Source organism: Hydractinia symbiolongicarpus, chromosome 12 (assembly GCF_029227915.1).
Source record: "Hydractinia symbiolongicarpus strain clone_291-10 chromosome 12, HSymV2.1, whole genome shotgun sequence".
Lineage (NCBI taxonomy): Eukaryota > Metazoa > Cnidaria > Hydrozoa > Anthoathecata > Hydractiniidae > Hydractinia > Hydractinia symbiolongicarpus.
The window spans coordinates 21,092,382-21,113,097 of NC_079886.1; the positions used below are offsets into that span (position 1 = coordinate 21,092,382).

The 20,716-nt window shown below is 32.1% G+C and overlaps 2 protein-coding genes across 3 annotated transcripts; both read right to left on the reverse strand.

The window, feature by feature from the left end:
* Positions 1-126: 126 nt before the first annotated feature.
* Positions 127-9,291, reverse strand: LOC130622464 (enhancer of polycomb homolog 1-like). Its single transcript, XM_057437923.1, has 14 exons — positions 9,010-9,291; positions 4,515-4,671; positions 4,023-4,183; positions 3,735-3,938; positions 3,580-3,647; positions 3,415-3,495; positions 3,075-3,207; positions 2,790-2,830; positions 2,668-2,707; positions 2,546-2,587; positions 2,132-2,218; positions 1,576-1,850; positions 642-1,499; positions 127-558 (listed from the first exon to the last, which is right to left on the reverse strand). Exons 1-14 carry the CDS (start codon positions 9,289-9,291, stop codon positions 555-557), a joined length of 2,433 nt encoding a protein of 810 aa, XP_057293906.1. The 3' UTR covers positions 127-554.
* On the reverse strand, positions 9,023-19,995 carry LOC130622465 (Bardet-Biedl syndrome 5 protein homolog). 2 transcript variants are annotated; one of them, XM_057437925.1, is made up of 17 exons: positions 19,960-19,995; positions 19,244-19,348; positions 16,862-16,886; positions 15,978-16,035; positions 15,479-15,544; positions 15,144-15,193; positions 14,769-14,849; positions 14,398-14,444; positions 14,213-14,315; positions 13,646-13,678; positions 13,445-13,540; positions 12,598-12,660; positions 11,771-11,854; positions 11,437-11,487; positions 11,122-11,208; positions 10,205-10,228; positions 9,023-10,006 (listed from the first exon to the last, which is right to left on the reverse strand). In XM_057437925.1, the coding sequence occupies exons 2-17, from the start codon at positions 19,303-19,305 to the stop codon at positions 9,902-9,904; spliced, it is 1,035 nt and encodes a 344-aa protein (XP_057293908.1). In that variant the 5' UTR covers positions 19,306-19,348; positions 19,960-19,995; the 3' UTR covers positions 9,023-9,901. The 2 variants fall into 2 exon arrangements, with proteins under 2 accessions (XP_057293908.1, XP_057293907.1); XM_057437924.1 differs by lacking the exon at positions 19,960-19,995 and having other exon boundaries at positions 19,244-19,370.
* Between the last annotated feature and the right edge of the window lie 721 nt (positions 19,996-20,716).

Below are 20,716 nucleotides of genomic sequence, written 5' to 3' on the forward strand. Positions count from 1 at the left end.
GCAAAATAGTAAATATCATATCATGCTCATCTGAAGTGATACTCACTCTCCTTCGGGCGTGTTTTAATAAGAACTCAAACTTTTTTGGGACAAAACAAAGAGGTGATGTTTAAATAAAATTCATGGTCAATCATGAGTACGATATCTTTCCAAATGCTTTGCAACTATGCTGAACAATTACAAACAAAGCGAAAATAAATAACTTATAAAAACATTTCAAAATGAGACAGAAAAAAAACTAACAAAAAAATTATGTACAAATGCGCACGAATACATAAATTTTACGAAACCATAAAAGAGAAGGTTTTACAAAAAAGTACTACGACGCACACAGACTAAAAAAACAGAGGACTTTGTTGTTGTTGTGTCAGCTTAGTAGTTTATTAAAAAACTAGGGTGAAGGAAAAAATCAGTCAAAATGATTACTATAAGAAATTCAAGTACTAGCATCGAAACATTGACGTTGACAGAGCCAGTTCAACAGTTTTAAGCATATTAGAAAGAAAATTTGTAATCCACAACCACAGAACACAGTTTGCACCATATTCGACGGATCACCTAAGAAAAAACACTACAACGGTAATTTTTTTGTTCCACAATCTACGAAAACATAAAACAATGATATTCCACAACAATCTTACCTTGCAAGTTGTATACCCGGAGCGGGTGCTGTGGTGATACCATTTGACACTACCACGGGTGAATGGTTAATAGACAGTCCTTTAGTGATACTAAGTTTGTTTGCTCGCACTACGACTGGTTGTACTTGCAAATTATTTACTTGCACATTATTCTGTTGATGTGGTATAATTTTCTGCGCGATAAATGACTGTTGCTGTTGTACTATACTTAAAGGTTGTCTAGATACACTAGGTTGCGTCGAAACAACTATTGTCTGCAAGGTACGTGTAGTACCATCAGTGACGCCTGATGTCGTGGTTTCACTTTGTTTTTGCGTTACAGCGCTAGCCGTCTTTTTCTGCGTGTTATTACTAGTAGACACGGCTACGCTACCGTTAGTGTTCGATAAAGTGGAAAGCGGAAAGTTTAACTGATATATTGACGCGGCAGGAGCAGTCGATGCTGGACGCGACGGAGATATAGTCTGATGTAGTGACGTGTTTCGGTTATACAGTGTCGTAGTGAGAGTATTATTACTATTTACGTGATTAAAGCTATGATGCAAGCTTTTGTTTTTACGCGATATCCAATGTTGAGATTCGACATTTTTAGTTAGAGAAGCTAAAAATACTTGATTATTTATAGATGACGAATGAAGCTGCGTATTTCTACTTGGATATGGATGTACGCGAAACTTTGACGTCGGTTGAGAAGAAAACGAACGATGCAATAACGGTTTATTATCCAGTTTTGGTTTAGAGTCATTGTTGAAACTATAGTCTCTACGTAACCACGAGTTTGAACGGATGTTGTTTTGACTTTTCGTTATACTATCTTCGTCCTCGTCACTTGAATCAATTTGTGGTTTAAAATGTGGCCTGAAAATATAATATAGTAAATTGACATAGCACTAGAAGGGTCGAAAACACAAATATATATAAAGGCAAAACTTACCAAGGCGGAACTCTGTCTTGAAATGAGGACATCAAACCGTTTGTTGGTGAGGGTGATTTTACTGTCGTCGATTTGTGCTTAGTAAGATAATCATCATAGGGAGTAAACGCTCGATCAAAATACACCCGACCACCTCGGCCCACTCTCCTTCTCGCAAAACCAATGCAACGACTTTTTTTCTTAACTGATGTGCAACAATAGCAGAACCGCGAATCTGCAGTACCACCTTCAACAGGGTGTGTCCATGGCCAGTTACCCATAGAGTCATAGCGTGGCTAAAAAAAAACACGCAAAAAGTCTTGCAACGTTATGCTGGCTAACAGTAACAACAGGTGCATGTTACACACTCTAATTTCTACTGTATATATAAAAAATATTGAAGAAAACGTTTGAGGACAACTCTTTTTCAGGAAAAATTATCTGACTTGCCACATAAAAAATAAAATATCTAATTATTTGAGAAACAATCAACACAAAAGGTTAGTTTCCTATTTGTAGGACTAAATAAAAATTCCCAAACTTTTCAGGGTAGTGGGCACCATAAAAAACAACTTACAGCGTGATATATGACGCCCTTCTTCCTTCTGAAAGTGTATTTACCATCAGGACCCTCTGGAGCAGTATTTTCTGTATGAACATGAGCCTGAAGGAAAAAATAAAATAAAATTTGGGAACATACAGGATCCCTTTTTACCTCTGAAATGTTTCCACTCATCTTTACCTTGGTTTTTGATCTAAGATCAAGAAACATTTTAGAATATGAAAGGCCTATATCATGGTGTTGATATTTTGATTTTTTTAGATTTTAGGCATAGTTAGGTTAAAAAGAGAAACATTCGCTTAATTTTTTCCATACGTATTGCCAGAAGGAAATCTAACAGATGAGGTACTACAAAGTTTTCAAGAATTAAAATATAGCGGATTCAAACAGAACCCACAAAAGTTCTTCTACTTTTTCTCATAAACTTACATGTTGTGCTGATTGAGTTACTTCGGTTTCGTCTGTAGAGGACTGTAACGGAAATAGTTTTAAATGTAAAACAAATACATACAGCAGTTATTAAAAATAAAATAAAAAGCAGAAGTACGCACCATTAAATGAGAACGTTGTTTGAACAGTTTGTGACGTTTCCTAGAAAGCATTTAAAATTTATACAGAACACAAAGATTTTGAAAAAGTTTGTAAAACATTACACAAAAGAAGCAACACCAACCTTGCTTCTTCTACCATCTCTGCTCGTTTGACTCTTTCGTCCTTGCAAAGGAAAAGGAAAAAAAATTGAATCATTTAATATAATAATCCCGACAAACAGTCTGTGTGAATTAGCGTTGCAGTGTTGTATACTTACTTACCCGAGCTCCATAAACTTAAAACCAATAAAAACAAAATAATGAGTCACTATTAGATTCATTATATCAGCAACAGAGGACTTGTAGAGTACACTCAGACAATGTTTGAGTAAAAACCGGATAAACAAGTCATGGAGACTGATACTCACTACTGACTCTCGTGTACGATCACTGCTGAGCGTTTTTGTGACTGCAGTAGGTTGTTCTTGATGAAATTGTCGTTGTTTAAGGAGATCGTAACATTGGTGAAGCAGTTCGCCTTGGAAGTCTTTGTTAGAATACCTGTAACAGACATAGCCGTGTGGAATATTTATACAAAGAAACAAACAAACAAACAAACAAAACACACAAAAACAAACAAAAACAAACACTCTTTCCGAAGCATATTACCAGGCTTTTTTCTAGAAATATTTTGTGCATAAAAAAGCACTGGAAAAGAAGGATATTTAAAAGAAATAGTGATAGTTTAACAACATGTGATTTCTTTACCTGGTCTCAAGGACTTTTATTGTTGTGTCTAGTAAATCTCGTTTCTTCTCTTCTCGTAATTTTACCATTTCAAGAATCAGACTAAAATATTCAAAATAAAACCAAACAAAAGGAATATGAGGAAATGAACTAGTATACAAAAAACAATCCTTTTAAAGTGTTTACCAGGCCCGGTTCAAGTCTCTTCGAAGTTTCAACATTTTTTCGTAAGAAGCTTCATCGTTCTTTCGATTCTACAAAACAAAAAATTTTCCAAGTTAAAAATTATTTTTTTTTTTTTTGAATCATAACAGGGTTTTTACTAGTAAAGAAACACATACCTTTCTTGTCTGCATTTTCTCAACTCTTCGTCGAAAAGCAACATAAGGATCATGCAGTGTACTACCGTCTTTCTTCTCAGTTCGAACAGTAGGCGTCAAGTTTGTGTCTTCCTTCGTTCGTTTCTCCTTCCAGTACTCGTATATTGTTGTCACCAATTTTTCATCCTTTTTTATCAAAGCTTGTGCATCATTAACAGTAAACAGCTGAAAAATTAGATTAATTTAAAAACAAACAAACAAACAACAACAATTTTACAAGAAAGGCAGCAAAAAAGTGAGATTACTTACATCAAGACGTGAGCTACATCCTTTCTCTAGTATATCCATCATTTTTTCCAAGTCTATTGGCTGAAGAGTATTTTTTGAATTTTTCTTGTTGTATGTATCAAGCCATTTCAAGTCACTTTCATCACAATCATAGTCAGGCAGTTCATCTTCCAAGGTAAAAGCTGGTTAATAAAACAGTGATGTTTTACAACAAAACACCAAAACAGACAAATTTTGGTGAATTCTGGGAAATAAAATTCAGACAAGAAATCTAATGTTGTTGCAAATAACATTACTTATTCCACTGCAGTAAAGCCACTTGTTGCAACCAAAAGGAATCAATCATACTTTCAGAATAAGCAAAAAATCGTTTTACCAAATATTTTTGTTTGCTAATTCTGACTATGCAAGAGCCCTCTCTTGCATAGTCAGAATTAGCAAACAAAAATATTAAAAACAATAAAGGTGTACAGATAGAGATAGGGAATAGTCTGCCATATGCACAATAAGTACCTTGAACGTGAATGAGCTGCTTAGGCATTTGAACTGTGAGCTTTTTAAGCTGCTTATAATCCGACTCGTATAGGATTGCATCTGGGGTTGGGATGATAAGTCTTTGTGCTTCGCCATAAATTTGTTGTGCAGATATAGCCCTTTGCAAATGATGCTCCTGAAGGTAAAATCCAAAAATTACAAGTAAACTAATTTCCCAAGGCCACAGTTATCCAGTATGCTTTGGTAGCATTGCTTCATTTACATCTTTAATTTTTTGTTTTATTTCTTTGTGAAATATAATTTTGCGTTTTTCAGTTAATATATATTTCATAGTGACGCAACACCATTTGATTTAAGAGCACATTACAAAAGATTTAAAGCAACACATTTTAAGGACTCAGTGTTAAAAACAAAGTCACTTAAATAAAGGGCAAAAAATTTTAAAATTGTTATTAAAAATTTAACATATAAAATTAGTTTTAATGCCCTCTTAGACAGTAAACTATTCAATAAATTATACATCAAGTTACTAAAAAAAAAGACAATAAATTATTCGGGTAGTTACTAATGGTAACAGAAAAATGTTGTAATAATTTATTTTTCCGGTCAAATACAGTACGAGTTATTCAATAAATTATTTCTCTCTGTTGAGTTTGTTACATCAAAGCTTTACTCATTCTCACTCATTCTATTCAAAAGCGAAACTTTACAGCATGATAATTCTGTATAAATTGCGAAATTTGAAACCATATGTACTATCTGACGTCTGTATTCCTTGATCTTTGCTAAACAATTGCCGAACTAAATCAAACTGTTTTGATTAAATTTGCAGCTTAACTATTTTTTTTGCTTCTGGAAATAATGTTGTCAATAATTTTCTACACTATTAACTATCCCAATAACATTCTACATTTAGTAAACTTGATGTAAAAATTTTTAAATACATTAAGAACTAAAATTTTTGGTGAAAATGTTTCAGTGGAAAAACTTTCAGACACATTTATTTATTTCAGCGGAAAAATTTTTGGACAAGATTTATAAAGTCAAAAAATGCACAGGTAAGGCTTTTGAACAAATTTTAACCAAATTTAACAAGTAATGATTACGGGAAATGACACAAAAAGAAGACTAAAAGCATTTAAAGTGTACATATATATATTCAATCAAGATCTAAAAAACGGTCTTCAGGATCCAACTCAGCCAAATGTGAAGTTTTTATTCATTTTTTGATTACCCAATATATATAACTGACCCATTTAAAAAAATTAGAACAACCAAAATTTTCGGACCAAAAAAAATCCAAAAATTTTCTTTTCTTATGTAGTTCATTGTCTGAAAGGGCCTTCACCTAATAACCCTAAAAATATCATCAAACGTCAAATTTCCAACCAGGAAAATCACTTGATCAAGTCAGACAGCAATCCCCAATGAGGTGAGTCTTACCCGAATCTGGTCAAAGAAAACACTGGTCAAAGAAAACGCTGGTCAAACGTGCTTGTTCACATGAAATCATAACCATTATTTCGCCTTGATTTATTACTAAAAATAAATTTTGATGCGTTGTTCCAGTGCAATTAAGTAGCGTGTGAGCAGTTTCAAAAACTCCCTTTTAAAGTGTTTGTTGATTAATCAATCTGGAAATTAAATTATAGTAGATAATGACTCAAATATTCAATGAAGCTTGCTCACTCGATCTTGGTTTTGTTATTTGCTACTCCCCAATTAGAAATCATTTAAAAATTCCTTTCTCGCCAACATGACACCAAAATGCTTACATCTTGCATATTTACATCAACACAAAAATAAGATTGCTCACTGCTCAAGCAAGTCGTTTTTGTTTTTCTTGTAGTTTTGTTGGAGACTCCAGCAATGTCTAATAAAGCCCACTCACTTGTTACACACATGCTTACATGATTATTATTACCTTATTTGTTTCTGATCTCAACACATGAAAGTTTTATCAAAACTTTATTTATCTCGACAGTGCGCTATATTTAATTGTAAAAAAAAAATTACATGTTTAGCTAATATGCCACCACAAGTTGACCAAAGTAATTCAATTTTATTATTAACTTCTTAAATGATTGAAGAATTAATGGGAAACCAGCAATCAACATGCCTGTGTTAATTAAATAAGCGATAAATCAATTCTTTTCCACATTGCTTTTTAAACCTATCCTTTTAGTTTCATCAAATTTTAAACCAATCAGGTTCTTTTAAAGATGTCTTCACTTCACAAGACATGATGGCATTGCACATGGTGAATGGCTTCAATCAATTTGAAAATAATATGAAAAAAATACAATAGACTTTTGGAACGAAGTATGAATCTGACAACCTACAGCAGGGCAAGTAACAATTATTTCTAAATCTTCACAGTTCAGCTTCACAAAATCTACGCTGTCTTTATTTACCGCACTTTATTTGTCTCACTACTGTGGTTACTATTTTGAGTGACAGAGATATGTATATCGAATTATAATATAAATTTCATTTTTTGATGTATAAATCATTTATGCTCGAAAAAGAATAGAAAGCTGCAGGCTTGAACAAACACATTTTTTATATGCAAGAACCATTTTCAATTAATTACGCAAAGGCACTGAACGCTCATGTTTGCTTCATAATTATTTGTTTACATTTTTCTCGCATATGCTAAACTAGACTGTTTGGGAGGGAAAGATCACCATTACACCATTTAAATATTAATTTTGTTTTTGTTAACTCTCGCATGTGGTTTTAAAATACTAATACAGTTTTAATTTTCAACTGATCTGTGAGTTGTTTACCAAGCCTGGCCACATTACTCTGGTAAAAACTTCATAATGAAAATGGCCTCCAAACCGATTAGTCACAATAATCAATTTAAACTTGGGGTTTCCTGCTGAGTCATTCATTTGCGTCTAAGATTTTGTAGAAGAAAAAAATCATTTTATCAATTTGAAGAAGAAAGCTTATTTAACTAGGGTAATTTTTCAGGAAAATCTGCTTAAAAGGGACCTTCCACCTTACTAAAAACTTTTATCATGTCATATCAAAATCTTTCGGACACAATTTTTTATTTTAGCGAAAAAATTTTCGGACAAGATTTATAAAGTCAAAAATGTATGGGTAAGTCTTTTAAACGAATTTTAACCAGATTTCAAAAGTAATGATTACGTAAAATCACACAAAAGAAGGCTAAAAGCATTTAAAGTATACATATATTCAATCAAGATCTAAAAAGGGTCTTCAGGATCACACTTTATTGATTTTCTGATTACTCTATATATAATTTCTATGCACTGGTCCTCTTTTAAAAAATAAAAAAATAAAATTTCCTGACAAAAAGAAATCTGAAAGTTTTTCCGTCCGGAATTTTTTGTTTCTAAGGTATTATAAAATTTCATCATTTTTTTGCATAATTCGTTAATAAAACTTGAAAATATTGCATTCTTTTTTGGCATTTTTAAGAAATGTGCTACCTTTGGCAGTCACTTTTTCTAAAAGTAATAACCAGCAGTTTTTTTTAAATAACAACAAGAAAAGTTAAATAGATAGAAACATTTTATAATGTACACAACAGTTCATGACCTGTTTTTCTGAATGTTTGTCTGGTGTGACTCTGGCTTTATGCGGTTTAATGTTTGTTAGGGTGAGTGAAACCACTTCCTCGAAACATTTGGGATGAAAAGGGCTTTCCTTAATAATAATCACGTGAGCAGAGAACAATAATTAGCTAATCAAAAAGCACGGGCAGAGTTTAGCTGAAAAAAAATCTTTAAGACCCAGTGTAATTTTTCCTACCCTAAATACTCCGATTGCAAAATTTCACTGGGTCTCCTAGCTACTGACAAATGGGATTTCAGAAAAGTTCAGATCTTTTTTAAAATTAACCATGTGAGTTATATACCTTGCAAAGACTGTTAGATTCATAGCATAACCATGGAATGGTAGCACCATGTGATATGGCATATGCAGCTTATCTTTTCAGTACTTGATATGATACTACTAGCACAACATATAATGCCAAGCTCAATTAATATCTCTGAGAAATGAACTACTGAGTTTCCTGGGCCATGAGTAGTAAACAGATTTTGGTTTGAACTAATTTCGTGCAGGATGATCCAAAGGAGAAAACAGCAAACAAAAAACACGTGCCTTAAACATTTTATAATTTTGAACTTTGTAAAAAAAATTGCTAATATTTTAATTTCAAGTATTTCAGTTTAAGTTTTTATTTAATATTACATGTCCATATAGATATGTTTTATCTCTATGCAAAGAAAAATCTAAGGGAAGTTTGGCAAACCTAGCTGGATTTATATGCAAAAAATGGCGCGGAAAGCAGATTTTTAATATGGCGCCGCTAATTAAAGCCTGGGACCGAAGTCCTAAACACGGCAAACAATGAAAATTAATTATGCAATGTCGCTTGCATAATTAATTTTCAGAGCTTCGCTCGAGCTTCTTGTCCAAAATAACTTTAAAATTTTCTTGTAGTTTATTTGAAAAAAAAATTATATATACTAACTGTTTCTTCCTCCTTTTCCATTCCGGTGGGCATTTGGGGCACAACACGGTTGACAGAAGCAATATCTGGCAAATCAGGAACATCTTCGGCGTGATAAACCGGGAGAGACTTGTTTGCATCAAGAGCTCTGGCACGAAACGACAACTTGCTCATAGCGGCGTCAATTTTTTTCCAGAGAAAAAAGTTTGAGGAGATATATCTCCACTTCAGAGCATCAAAGCCCTTAATGGCTAAAATATGTAATACATAACTCAAAATCCCTTCTAAATATGTAGCCAACATTAAAAATAACCATAGCTAACATGCATATCTTCGCTTTAGTTTGTAATCGATAAACATATTTTTCTTTCCAAAATGGCGGATTCAGACAAGACAACGCGTAATTTTTAAACAATGTTCTACGTCGAATTATAACGCGCATGCGCATCTAGTGTTTCATTGAAAAACAGAAACCACGTGGTAAAGTTGATTCGAGGCGAAGTTGATAGTTGCCGCAATAGTGCAGAAAGTTAAAGCGGGCTAAACGGGATAGGTGGGAATAATAACATTTTCTTATACGCAACATTTAAGCAAATGCTGTCAATAAATTAAGTAAAAAGCAACGGAAAACTTTATAATCATTACAAATACATCTTACATATATTTACAACATTTTCCATGTGCTGTTTTAGTATTTACGACATATACTACATTATTTCAAATAATTTATACATTTAAAAAATTTCCAACCTTTTCGGAAGGCAAACCGTTAAAGAAATTTCAGGTTAATTTTATTGAAATCAAGATAAAGCAACCTCTCTATGTCACTGACCTCTCAATCAGAAAAAAATATTATTTAGGAATCGAATGTTTTTAGCCACAGCATAACAGTTAAAGGTTACAAGAGCAAAGGTTACGACGGCATAACTTCCCACAAACTTTCAAGCGTCATTCCGTCGCGAAGCTTTTCAACAGCAAGCCCTAACTTTGCACAAAACACTGGTTCACGATCGCCATCCTTAAAAGAAATTAATCACACATGAAAACAAGCAAAGAACTTCCATTTTAGAAGAAGATATAACTTTACAACTCCTTCCTTAGTAGTTTTTGTACCTACAGAAAAATCCAAGATTCCAACCCAAGGAAGAAGACACGAGATGAACAACCTATAAACCTACTTATAACACAAAGTTGCTAGAAGTTGAAAAAATCTTACTTGGTGGCTATCAGCAAAGTATGCCTGTAAAGAAAGAAACAATGACAAATCAGAAATAATCTTGCCATGCTAAAAAATATATAACAAAAACTGTCTGGAGAGGATAATTTCTCTGCTTTAGAGGGTACAGGGGACCTCCTAAAACTGACACTTGCGGGACCAAAATTTTGTCAGCTTTAGAGAAGTGTCCGCTTTGAAGAGGTTTAATCTAAAAAAACTTTTCACACATTAAAACTTCTTCAGAACAGTAGCTACTTAATTTTACAGATACTCGCAAAAAAATCCACCTAATCAAAATGTTTGTTTAGCGGATTTAAGGTGCGGCAACGCAGCGGAAAAAACATCTATTCGAGGGTATTACCTTTTTGTCTTAAACTCTGAGTTTAAGACAAAATTTAGATATCTTTTTTACAAACTGTGGTGTTATATTTTCGCAAAAAATTTTATACCAAATCTCGCGCAATAACCAACCTTTTCTATTAATATGAATAAATAAGATTCGTATTTTTTTTACTTATTTTAAATTAAAGTGACGTTAAGTTACCAGAATTTTTTAAAGTATTAATTTTTTTTACCAATCAGCTTTTGATATTTTGATAAAACATGGCACTTTTTTAAAAGAAAAAATTCAGCCTTTGTTTCTTAACTTTGGTGGAGTCTGACCGGTTTTACTTTTGTCGATTTATTAATTTACTTTTTAAGAAGTTTAGCCTTACGTTTCTTAAATGTGTATGTCTTTAACCTGTAAGGGCTTTAATTTCGTTTTGATTTTTCTTATTTTTATTTCGTCTAATTTTTTATCGCTGCTTAGCTAGAGTAGCTGCCTATAGTTAATGCAACACACTGCATGAATAAATCAACGCAAATAAATTACACAGAGAGATACAACATCGCAGTACAAAGGAATTATTACATACCGCAAATGCATCCGAAGTAACTTCATCATCTGTTATTTCAATATCGTCCTCAACAGGATCAATGGTAAGTTCTTCTAACGCTTCAGGCTAAATAATGAAAGATGACAATTACTGAATTTAATAAGTAAATGCGTGAAATTAAATATATGGTTGAATGAATGAATGAATTTGTTGACTTTTATATTTTTACTGACTTCTTTTTTTATTTAACATGCTTTCATTTTCTCCATTCATTTATTTATTCATTTGCTCATTCATTCATTCATTCATTTATTTGTTCTAAAGACTCATTATAATTTTCATACTACAGTTTACCTTACTTTCTTTATCAAACTCTATACCAAAAATAGGCCATGAACTGTACACCTGAAAAATAACAATAATAGATACAAAATGCATTAGAATCTCGGAACACAAAAGAGTAATAAATATAACGTCAAAGATTCAATAAACGGTATCAATCTTTAGAAAAGCTACAGAACTATGCTACTAGACCACAGCAAATAAAAAAACACTTTTTATCGCGAATAGGTTGTTCCTCGTGGTAATAATGGCGATTACGACAATAATTGGTGAAAATAGTGGAACAACTTCATTCCACCTGATGTGTTGAACACATGACCAACATACTGGGATACAAAAAAATTACCTTGTATAGATTTTGTATTTCTTTAACTGTTTCTTGTAACTTTTCCACAGGATCCAACCTAAATCCCAATACGTATCCACCGCTCTAAAAAGAAAACCTATCATTACCACAGTTCATTTCTCCACATTGGTAGTTTTGGAATGTTTACGATTTCACCACAGCTGTCTCTTCTGTTTTTAGATTATTCTCATTTATATCTTTAGTTATTTCGTCTCAAATTTGCTTCTCTCTTGTTTTGGACATAATATGTTTTAGTAGTTTTAAAGTAGACACATCAAGGCCTGAGGCTTAGAAAGACCAAAGCGAACATACATCGAACTACGTCGACAGCATCAATTACCCTAACTTCACCAAGTAAAGGCGCTTTTCAAGGCGCTTTTCCGTTTGCCCTCAGATACATGACGGCTGAATTAAACAGCTAGAATAATATTTCTTTGCTGTTCCCTGACTTTTCCGCAAAAGTACTTTTTCTGAACTTTTTAATTTAGTTTCGAAATTTCATGACCTTACCAAGTTCCAGATTTTTCAGATCACTGACAACCCTGTTATCAAAAAGATTCTTAATACATTGTAAAAAACTTAGTGTCGCTCGTGACGATAAAATTCGTAATTTTTTAGAATTTATCAAAATTTACTGCGCAGATTCCACTTTTTCCATGCATGACACAATCAGAAAAACTTTGCTGAATCAAAGAAAAGTTTTGAGGAGTTTAAAATATAAACTTACACAAGTTGTATGAATTCCACACATACTAAATAATGTGCATAAGTATATATCTAATCTGTTTTTTTGTTTGCATTAATTAAGACAGCTTATTACCACATACCTGTTGTGAAGTCTCTAATACTAACGCAAGTCCAAACTTTGAATCGCTAATTCGAATGGATTTCTTAAAAAACAGAAGTAATTGAAATTAATTACCAAACGAATAACCTTGTTAATTTTAATGACTTCATAACATCACAAATCAACAGACAAAAACTTGAAAAATAATTAAAAAATGCTCTGAAATTAGTTATACATGGGGATTTTAAATATTTTATCAGTTAGTAAAACATTCTCAAATCATATTACAGGCAGACTCGTAAAAGTTGGATCAAAATGGCACACTTGGGGCAGGCTAGAATATTAGAAAAAAATTAATTTTATAATTAAAGAAAGAATTCAAAAATATAATATAATAAAACTTGACGCAGAAGTGATACATCTTTACAACATGTTTAAATGAAACATCCCTGGTAAAAAAGCACCTTGTCCTGCAGCCTTAACAAAAAATGGCAGACAGGAAATTTTCTACACAGACATAATATAAAGAAAGACAAAATTTGTTAACAACAGGATTTTATTATCAGGCTTTTTAGATGCTGATTTACATCAAATTACATCTTAAAATTTTAATAACTTTCGCTTCCTAATTCTTACTCAAATCAACAAGTGATCCTCTTATGATTTACCCCCTCCACTCGAAAAGAAATTTATCATTTTAAGTTTTTTACAATCTGAACGGTTAGAATTCAAATTGTATATACAGTAAATCGAGTGGCACAAAACAGAGAAGAGCAGGAAATCAATTTTTTTTGCTTTTAAATATTCCTGCATTTTTCTTGCGTAATATACATTAAATAGGCAAGGATAAGGAGACAAGGCCTGGGACGAGTAAATATATTACTCACCATTTGTAGATATGGAATGCTGACGTTAAAACTTTCATTCATATTTGCATGCCATACTAAGCGCACATTTGTGATATAAAACATCCCAAGATTTCCCTAAAAGAGTAGCGTGTAAAACAATGACATTTTATAAGCTTAAGCTGTATAAAAAGATGTTTTAAAATCACAACAAATAAAAAATAAATAATATGAATAAATAACCTGGTCACTTGATAGGTTCCACACACCAGTAACCTAAAATTAAAAATTGTATTAAAAAGATTGGATTTATAAAACTGAACATGTGACTCGTTATAGTGTGCTGGACTAACACATCAGTAGTACAGATGACTCTTTCTTCTAATTAGTATAATTAGGGTAGGTTTTATAACATGTTTTAGGAACCACGGTGCCTATGTGAACCACGGTGCCTATGTGAACCACGGTGCCTATGTGAACCACGGTGCCTATGTGAACCACGGTGCCTATGTGAACCACGGTACCTATGTGGGATACATCAGTTAGTATAAATTCTTCAAGCGAGAAGTTATTGGTCCAAGTGGCAGTGTTAAAAGCTAATGTGAAGGTTTACTTTAGACTCAAAAAATTTTCAGTCATAACTTTGTTGAGTTTTTTCCAAAATTGTGCCTCCACCACAACGTAGGAAAAATAATTTCAAATTATAAATTATAAAGTTTTTCCTGACGATTATTATCAATGAAATTAATAAACCAGGGCTGTCAATGACACTTATACTTATTAGAATCCATATTATAAATAAAAAAGTACTTTTTCGTATATTTGTTCTAATGGCAGTAAACGCAGTTGTTTCTCATATACTAATGCTCCACGCAACTTCAATTCACGGTACATTTTTGATGTCTCATAAGCTCTAAAATGCAACAAAAAAACATGCTTAATAGACACTATTTTGTTACTGTTTGAACAAAATAAGAAATTAAAAATTATCTTACCGAAAAACTGAAAGAATAGTTGAGAACAAACGTGGACTTCCAGGGATCTAGAGGGAAAATTATAAAACATAGGGACGCACAAAAAACTGAATTTTTGTGACCATTTCATTCCACCCCTTTTTTCTAACCAAAGAATAATTACACATCCTTGTTTGAAGTCCTTGAAAACATTTGAATACTATTCTAGACTAATTTTTTATGACAAAAAGACAGAAAATATTTTCAACTTTTTTTCTTTCCTGGTCATAATCTGGTCCAATTTTGTCAATTTTTGTATTTTCACCAAATCTCCTCTTAAGGTGCACACATTTCAACTTTATTTTTTCAAAAATCAGAAATTAGAAAACAAATAAACAAATCAACAAACTCACCAAGCTAGTAAAAATAAATTCAAATCTAGTATTGTTGCATTTTGTCAATGCATAAAGAGCTTCTGTTTGACCTCGAAGTTTCTAAAATAAATAATTTTGCTTAAAAAAGATTGGTGCTATCACTACATAAGCAAATTCTAATTGCAAAATAATTTACAATAAAAAAAGTTATCATCCCTACATTACATATATACTGCAATTCCACTTTTTATCCCCTCAATTTATTTGCTAGAACTATTATTATCACGCAATCAACAAGTGTATTGTGAATAGCAAGCATTATATTAAAAATACGAAAATGCAGTAGGGCAAGTATAAGTACTTTTAAATAATTTCACACATTTGAATATGTTGAACCATTTTAAAATGACTTACAGAGACAGCGGTTTTTACATTGAAGTTCAGAACGCAGTTGTAACCAATGGCTAAAAAAGGTTAGTGCAAGTACACATATACATGTAAAAGCTTTCACGATCATATTTATATAATTTTTTGTTGTTTAAATTTGTGTGATTTTTCGATAAACTCAATAAACGCCATTAAAAAAGAATGTAAATTACAAATTACTAAAAAAATCAACTGCTATGCAGTGTTGTGTATTAAAAAAATAGATTAGTCCAACAAAGATTAGATATTTTCTATCCAGCAACAACATGAAACGCAGTTACAGCTTAAATAGAAAATGAGATAAAGGTGCCATAAAAACTTACACAAGTTTACTCTAGGCATGGCTTGTGAATGCCATATTATACGAAGATTCGTTACCATCATTTTCCCTACAAGCAAAAATTATTCATAGTTGCAGAACTGCTTATACATAGCGCAATTTACAATAAGCACCCAGCTTTAAATACTTGATATATTTGATATATGTAGCAAGAAAAAAAAGGTTCATAAAGTTTCTCAGTCACATAAAAGCATATTTTGAAGAAAGTTCTAACACATTACAGTGTTACCATCATTTTAAATTCTGATTTCCAGTTTTTTTCACAAAAGGTTATATACTCCAGCCTCCATAGGGCAAAATTGATATTTAAGATAATTTTTTGCGAAAAAAGCCTACTACATACAGAAATAAACGTAAAAGATGTAGAAAAGACAACATTAAAAAGATTATGTATCAGCCTGATACTAAATTATCATCAAAAAATTGTAACAAGCTCTTAGACAATCTTGATGTTAAAAGTTTCACAACAAGCTGTTTCTAACCTCTATCACCATTGTTACCCTTTGTATCTTCTACAGATTCCAAGTGGTCAATGAGGACCTAAAAACATGCAGTAAAAATAAAGCAAAAAATTTTTTAAAATTCTAAAATATTTAAAAATATTTTTCCCACCAATAGGCATCATCAGGAATAGCTTGTAATCGTACACAGGGAAGCCGATATATACACACCATATTTATGAGTTTGAGTGCAATAACAAAGTTTTTTCTACAAAGCATTTCTAGCTAGTGGCTCCATAAATTTTAATTATTGTTCTTGACTTGTACCTGAACCGAAACATCTGTCATATTAAAAAATGTTTTATGAATTATGAATTAACTGAAGGACAACATAGCTGCTTCTATGATTCACATTGCCAAGAAAAGAATGTGTGTAAATTTTATTGCCTGAGAAAAATTTGGAAATAAAGTAAAACAATTTCCAGGAATCTTAAATTTCAAGTTGAAATTTTGTTATCAAGAAAAAGTGTACATAGCATGTATTAGAAGAATTCTTTGTAAAGAATATGTTACCAACACAGATACCACATGTTCACAAAAAAAACATGCATGAAACCTCCATAGGTTGGATGTTTTGAAGGAGTTTGATTTGTAGTTGCTTTTGTATTATTCTATTTAAGACATTAAATCTTGTTACTGGTAAAGAAATGTTACAAAAAACTGACAACAATTTGCATGGCATCAATCAGAAAGTTACAACTCTACTGAATGTTTTGCTTGTATCGCAAGTTGCAAAGATTTCTAGATACTTTTGAAGGGTCCAAGTGATCGTAAAATTTTTAATGATGTCTGACAAAATTGTCTTGTGTCCCTGTGGCTTTTAGTTAAAAACCTGAAACAAAAATTAATATGAATTCTACACATACCTCACCAGGTCTCATTTTCATTTGCCTAAAATATTAAATATAACAATGGATGAGGTGAAATAAAATGCACATGCAAATTTTTTTTGTGGAATTCCCTGTAAAAAGCTTTCAAAATATTCAAAAAACCTGTTAAACAACTGGGATCATACAGCTGCAATACACATCTCTATTGGCTTCACATTATTAAAGTCCAACTATGAAGTGTGGTACTTACAGGTAAAAAGTTTTTATTTATGTGTTAATGTCCATTCCTACAATCAAATAAGAATTTCTTATTGGAATTAATGTGAATTTTTTTATATTTTTAGAAACTTTCCACCACATAGACAGTCAGAAACTCCAAATTTTGCTGACATGAGGTACTGTTTTCTATTACATATGTCTTGGCAAAAAATTGTGTCAATGTTACTGGACATGGGAAAAAGAAAAAACAGGAAATGTACAACATAGCTGCTAAGTCTTAAACATTATGACACTCATTCTCTTTTACTGTTCAGATGAAATCCCCCCCCCCCCCTGTCATCATCTCTATCCTGCAATTCTAAAAATATTTTTATTTCAAAGCTTTTGATGCTAAAAAAAATTGCTTTCCATTCACTTTTGTTAATTTTTTTACCTAAGCACCTGTCTATAAACCCTCCAACTAAAGACGCTCTAAGCAATGAAGCACTGCAGTGTAGGTTACAGGCAATGCATGGAATATTCACTGTGATAGGTATTGTTTGGAAATCTTATAGAAGCTAAATTTTCAGCAATTTCTTTTCAACTTTTAATGATTAAAATTCTTTATTTTCTATTTATTAATATTTCTATATGTCTAGAAGATGGTGTAATGCTGATGGAAACATAATACCAGAAATGGATCCTCTAAACTAGGGCTGATTGCTATTCCAGAAGGGTACATGCCATGTGGGATGACATTATCAGAGACAACTGAATCATGTCATGAACTTATTTACTGTGAATGTAAAAATCATTGTCAGGGTAGATGTAAATGCAAGAAATCAAATCTTTCTTGCACTGAACTTTGTGCATGTAGTGGTAGTTTATAATTTGAAGAAGTATCCATTATACTCAAATATACTGTCCATACTTGATTTCAAAAAAAGGGATCATTGTAAAAATGTCATTCTCTCTTATTTTAAACAGTTGTAGCTTTTTCTGATATGAATTAATAAGATAGGGGGTTAAAATCTTAGACTTGTTACCAAACTAGCAGACAATGTGATGACGCCTTAATATCACAGTACTTAATTTTAAACAAGCATGGCTTTCTATGGCAGAGAGTTTAAAGGGAAATGATTTTTGTTAGGACCAAATTATCTTAACAGTGGTATATGATATGTCAGATCTGACAGGTTGGTACAATTGGAAAGAATGTAGAAGAAGAATTGTATGACAAAATTTCTGGAATCAGCATCTAACTATGTTCCAGTATTATATACCATGACCTATTTGGAAGTAGAAAAAAAAATTCTAGCAAAAGTTTTAGGCATCTCTCTGTTGAAAATCTTGATCAGAATATTATGTGTTTGTACCAAGCTTCAGTTTTTAGTATTTGAAGTATTCTACTGTCTAGTTGATGTTATTGCTTATTATACAAAATTCTTAAAAATATACAAATTTCTTAAAAATAATTTTGCTATAGTGAGGACTATTGAGGACTATACTGTAGCAAAATGATTTTTAAGAAATTCGTTTAGCTTTACTTCTATCATATATATAGATCTAAAAACGCTGATCAATTAAATGTATAGGGTCATGTGTTTTGATGAACAGTTAAGAGAAATATCTTTTCAACCCTTTAAAGGTTTAAGGATTTTTAATGACATCATCAACCAAATTTTGTCCAACATGTTTCTTAGTAACTCATGCAGGAGATAGTGTCAGTTATTGCCACTTGTTTCCAAGTTATTTGGCCTTAAACTTGTAAGCGCAGTCCAATGGGTTAACTAACTTTAATACTACTACTATAATCTCAATCTTTATGATAAAGTATGTTTAAATAACTAATAGACCAATAAACTTATTTTGTTCACAATTGCGCATTTCTTAGGAGGAAAAATATATCTTCTTTAGAAAGCTAAATTTTTATCTGGTTTGGTATTTCCAGTCACAGAAAAACTTAGCCTATTAATATAATAGACTAGAGGTTAACCTGTGGAAAAATCCACAAATCACAGCTTTTATTTTTATAGGTTTTTATGTTTTGTTTGACCTAAAAAAGTTTTGATAACAAGTTTGCATGTTGTACTGTAATTTGTCTAATGGCACATTTTAAGCTTCAACAAAAAGATTGCTGGGACTACTAAAACGTTTAACAATAACGCTAAAACGTTTAACAATAACGCTAAAAACATAGTAAACATGCTTTATACATACTGAGATGTAATATCAAATCGCACATCCCTGTCTTCCCAAAGCAGCTCATTTTTGCTAGACATTCCAACAACCAAAAATACTGACTTTGATCTGTATTTCTATTGTCTAAAACAATAAAAAAATTTATCAATATATAACTGGGGACAGTTCACACAAAGAGCTAACAGTGATAATGCAAAACAAAGAAATTTGTTTATATTATTATAAATTCTTGCATGCAGACAACTAACTAGCTAAATTTATTTTCTAGAAAGCTGTTTACAAAAATTATAAGGACATGTAGAGGAAGGTAGGTGAATAGCCATGCAAAAACAATTGCTGTTGCTTTGTTAATCTTTACCAAACTTGTTCTTATTTTGTTCTTGATGGTAAGAACACAACTTCTGAATTCAGTTTAATTTTGTCCAAATACTTCAAATGTGAGAAGTGATGCAACCAATAGATGTTGACGCTGTTCTTTAATTGTATTATGAACAAAACTGTAATCATTTTCTACTTTAAATATCTACCTAGCAGGGATGTAACAAAAAAAACATCAAAATAAAATGTTGAGATGAGCTAGCTAGCCAACCAGCTTGCACAACAGCTAATCTAGCTAGCTAGCTAATTCATTCAGTAACAATTTGTAGAAAAGACGTCTATAGTATATATTTATATATCTGTAGGTATGTAAATCTTTTTTACTTCTGACTATATAGTATCATAGATATCATTACCACATGTTCTGAAAGCAAAATCCATCTCTCTATCTCTCTCGCTTTTAAAAAAAAACATTTTCGTTGACAGCAAATTTTTTTATGACGTATTAAGTAGACTGCAATGGGGTAGTCAAGTTCAGTATCCAGGCTATAAATTCAAACCAGCAAAGCGAGCCTGGTAGCGCGAGCATTTTGCGCCATGAGCGATGTCTTATCATTTGTCACAAATAACGCTATGCTAAAGTGTCCTTTTTATCATTTATGGATGGTCTGTGATGTAGCAAAGCAATAGCTTATCGGATACCAAGGCAGATATTGATCCCTTAGTTGTGTTGAATATTTTTTGACCAGTAAGCTGAGAAAATTCCTCAGAAATTTTAGTGGCCGAGCTAATTTTATTTCCTAATAGACCACAAATTTTAGGTGCAAAATGATACCGAATAATCGCCCACTCCCGAAAGTTAATTTTTTGATTTCCTTTCGCGCACTCCAATCGGATTAAAAACAGCATATTAGAGTGCAATAATAATGTTACATTGTAAGTGACATCATTCTCTTTCCCAGAGCTCTTTGAGATTAAAACGTAAAGAACTCTGTGGGTCGTATCCTCGTCCCCAGAGATTGTTGTCTGATGTTGAAGCCGATAGCGCTACTTGACGGCTCTAACGGTCTCGATGTCAAAAAAGAAAAAATCCCTGCCGACGAGGTTGTGGATGCAGTGGCATGTCATTTATCTAAATAACGCAGCGAAAAAGGCTTTTCCTTGAAATACCTA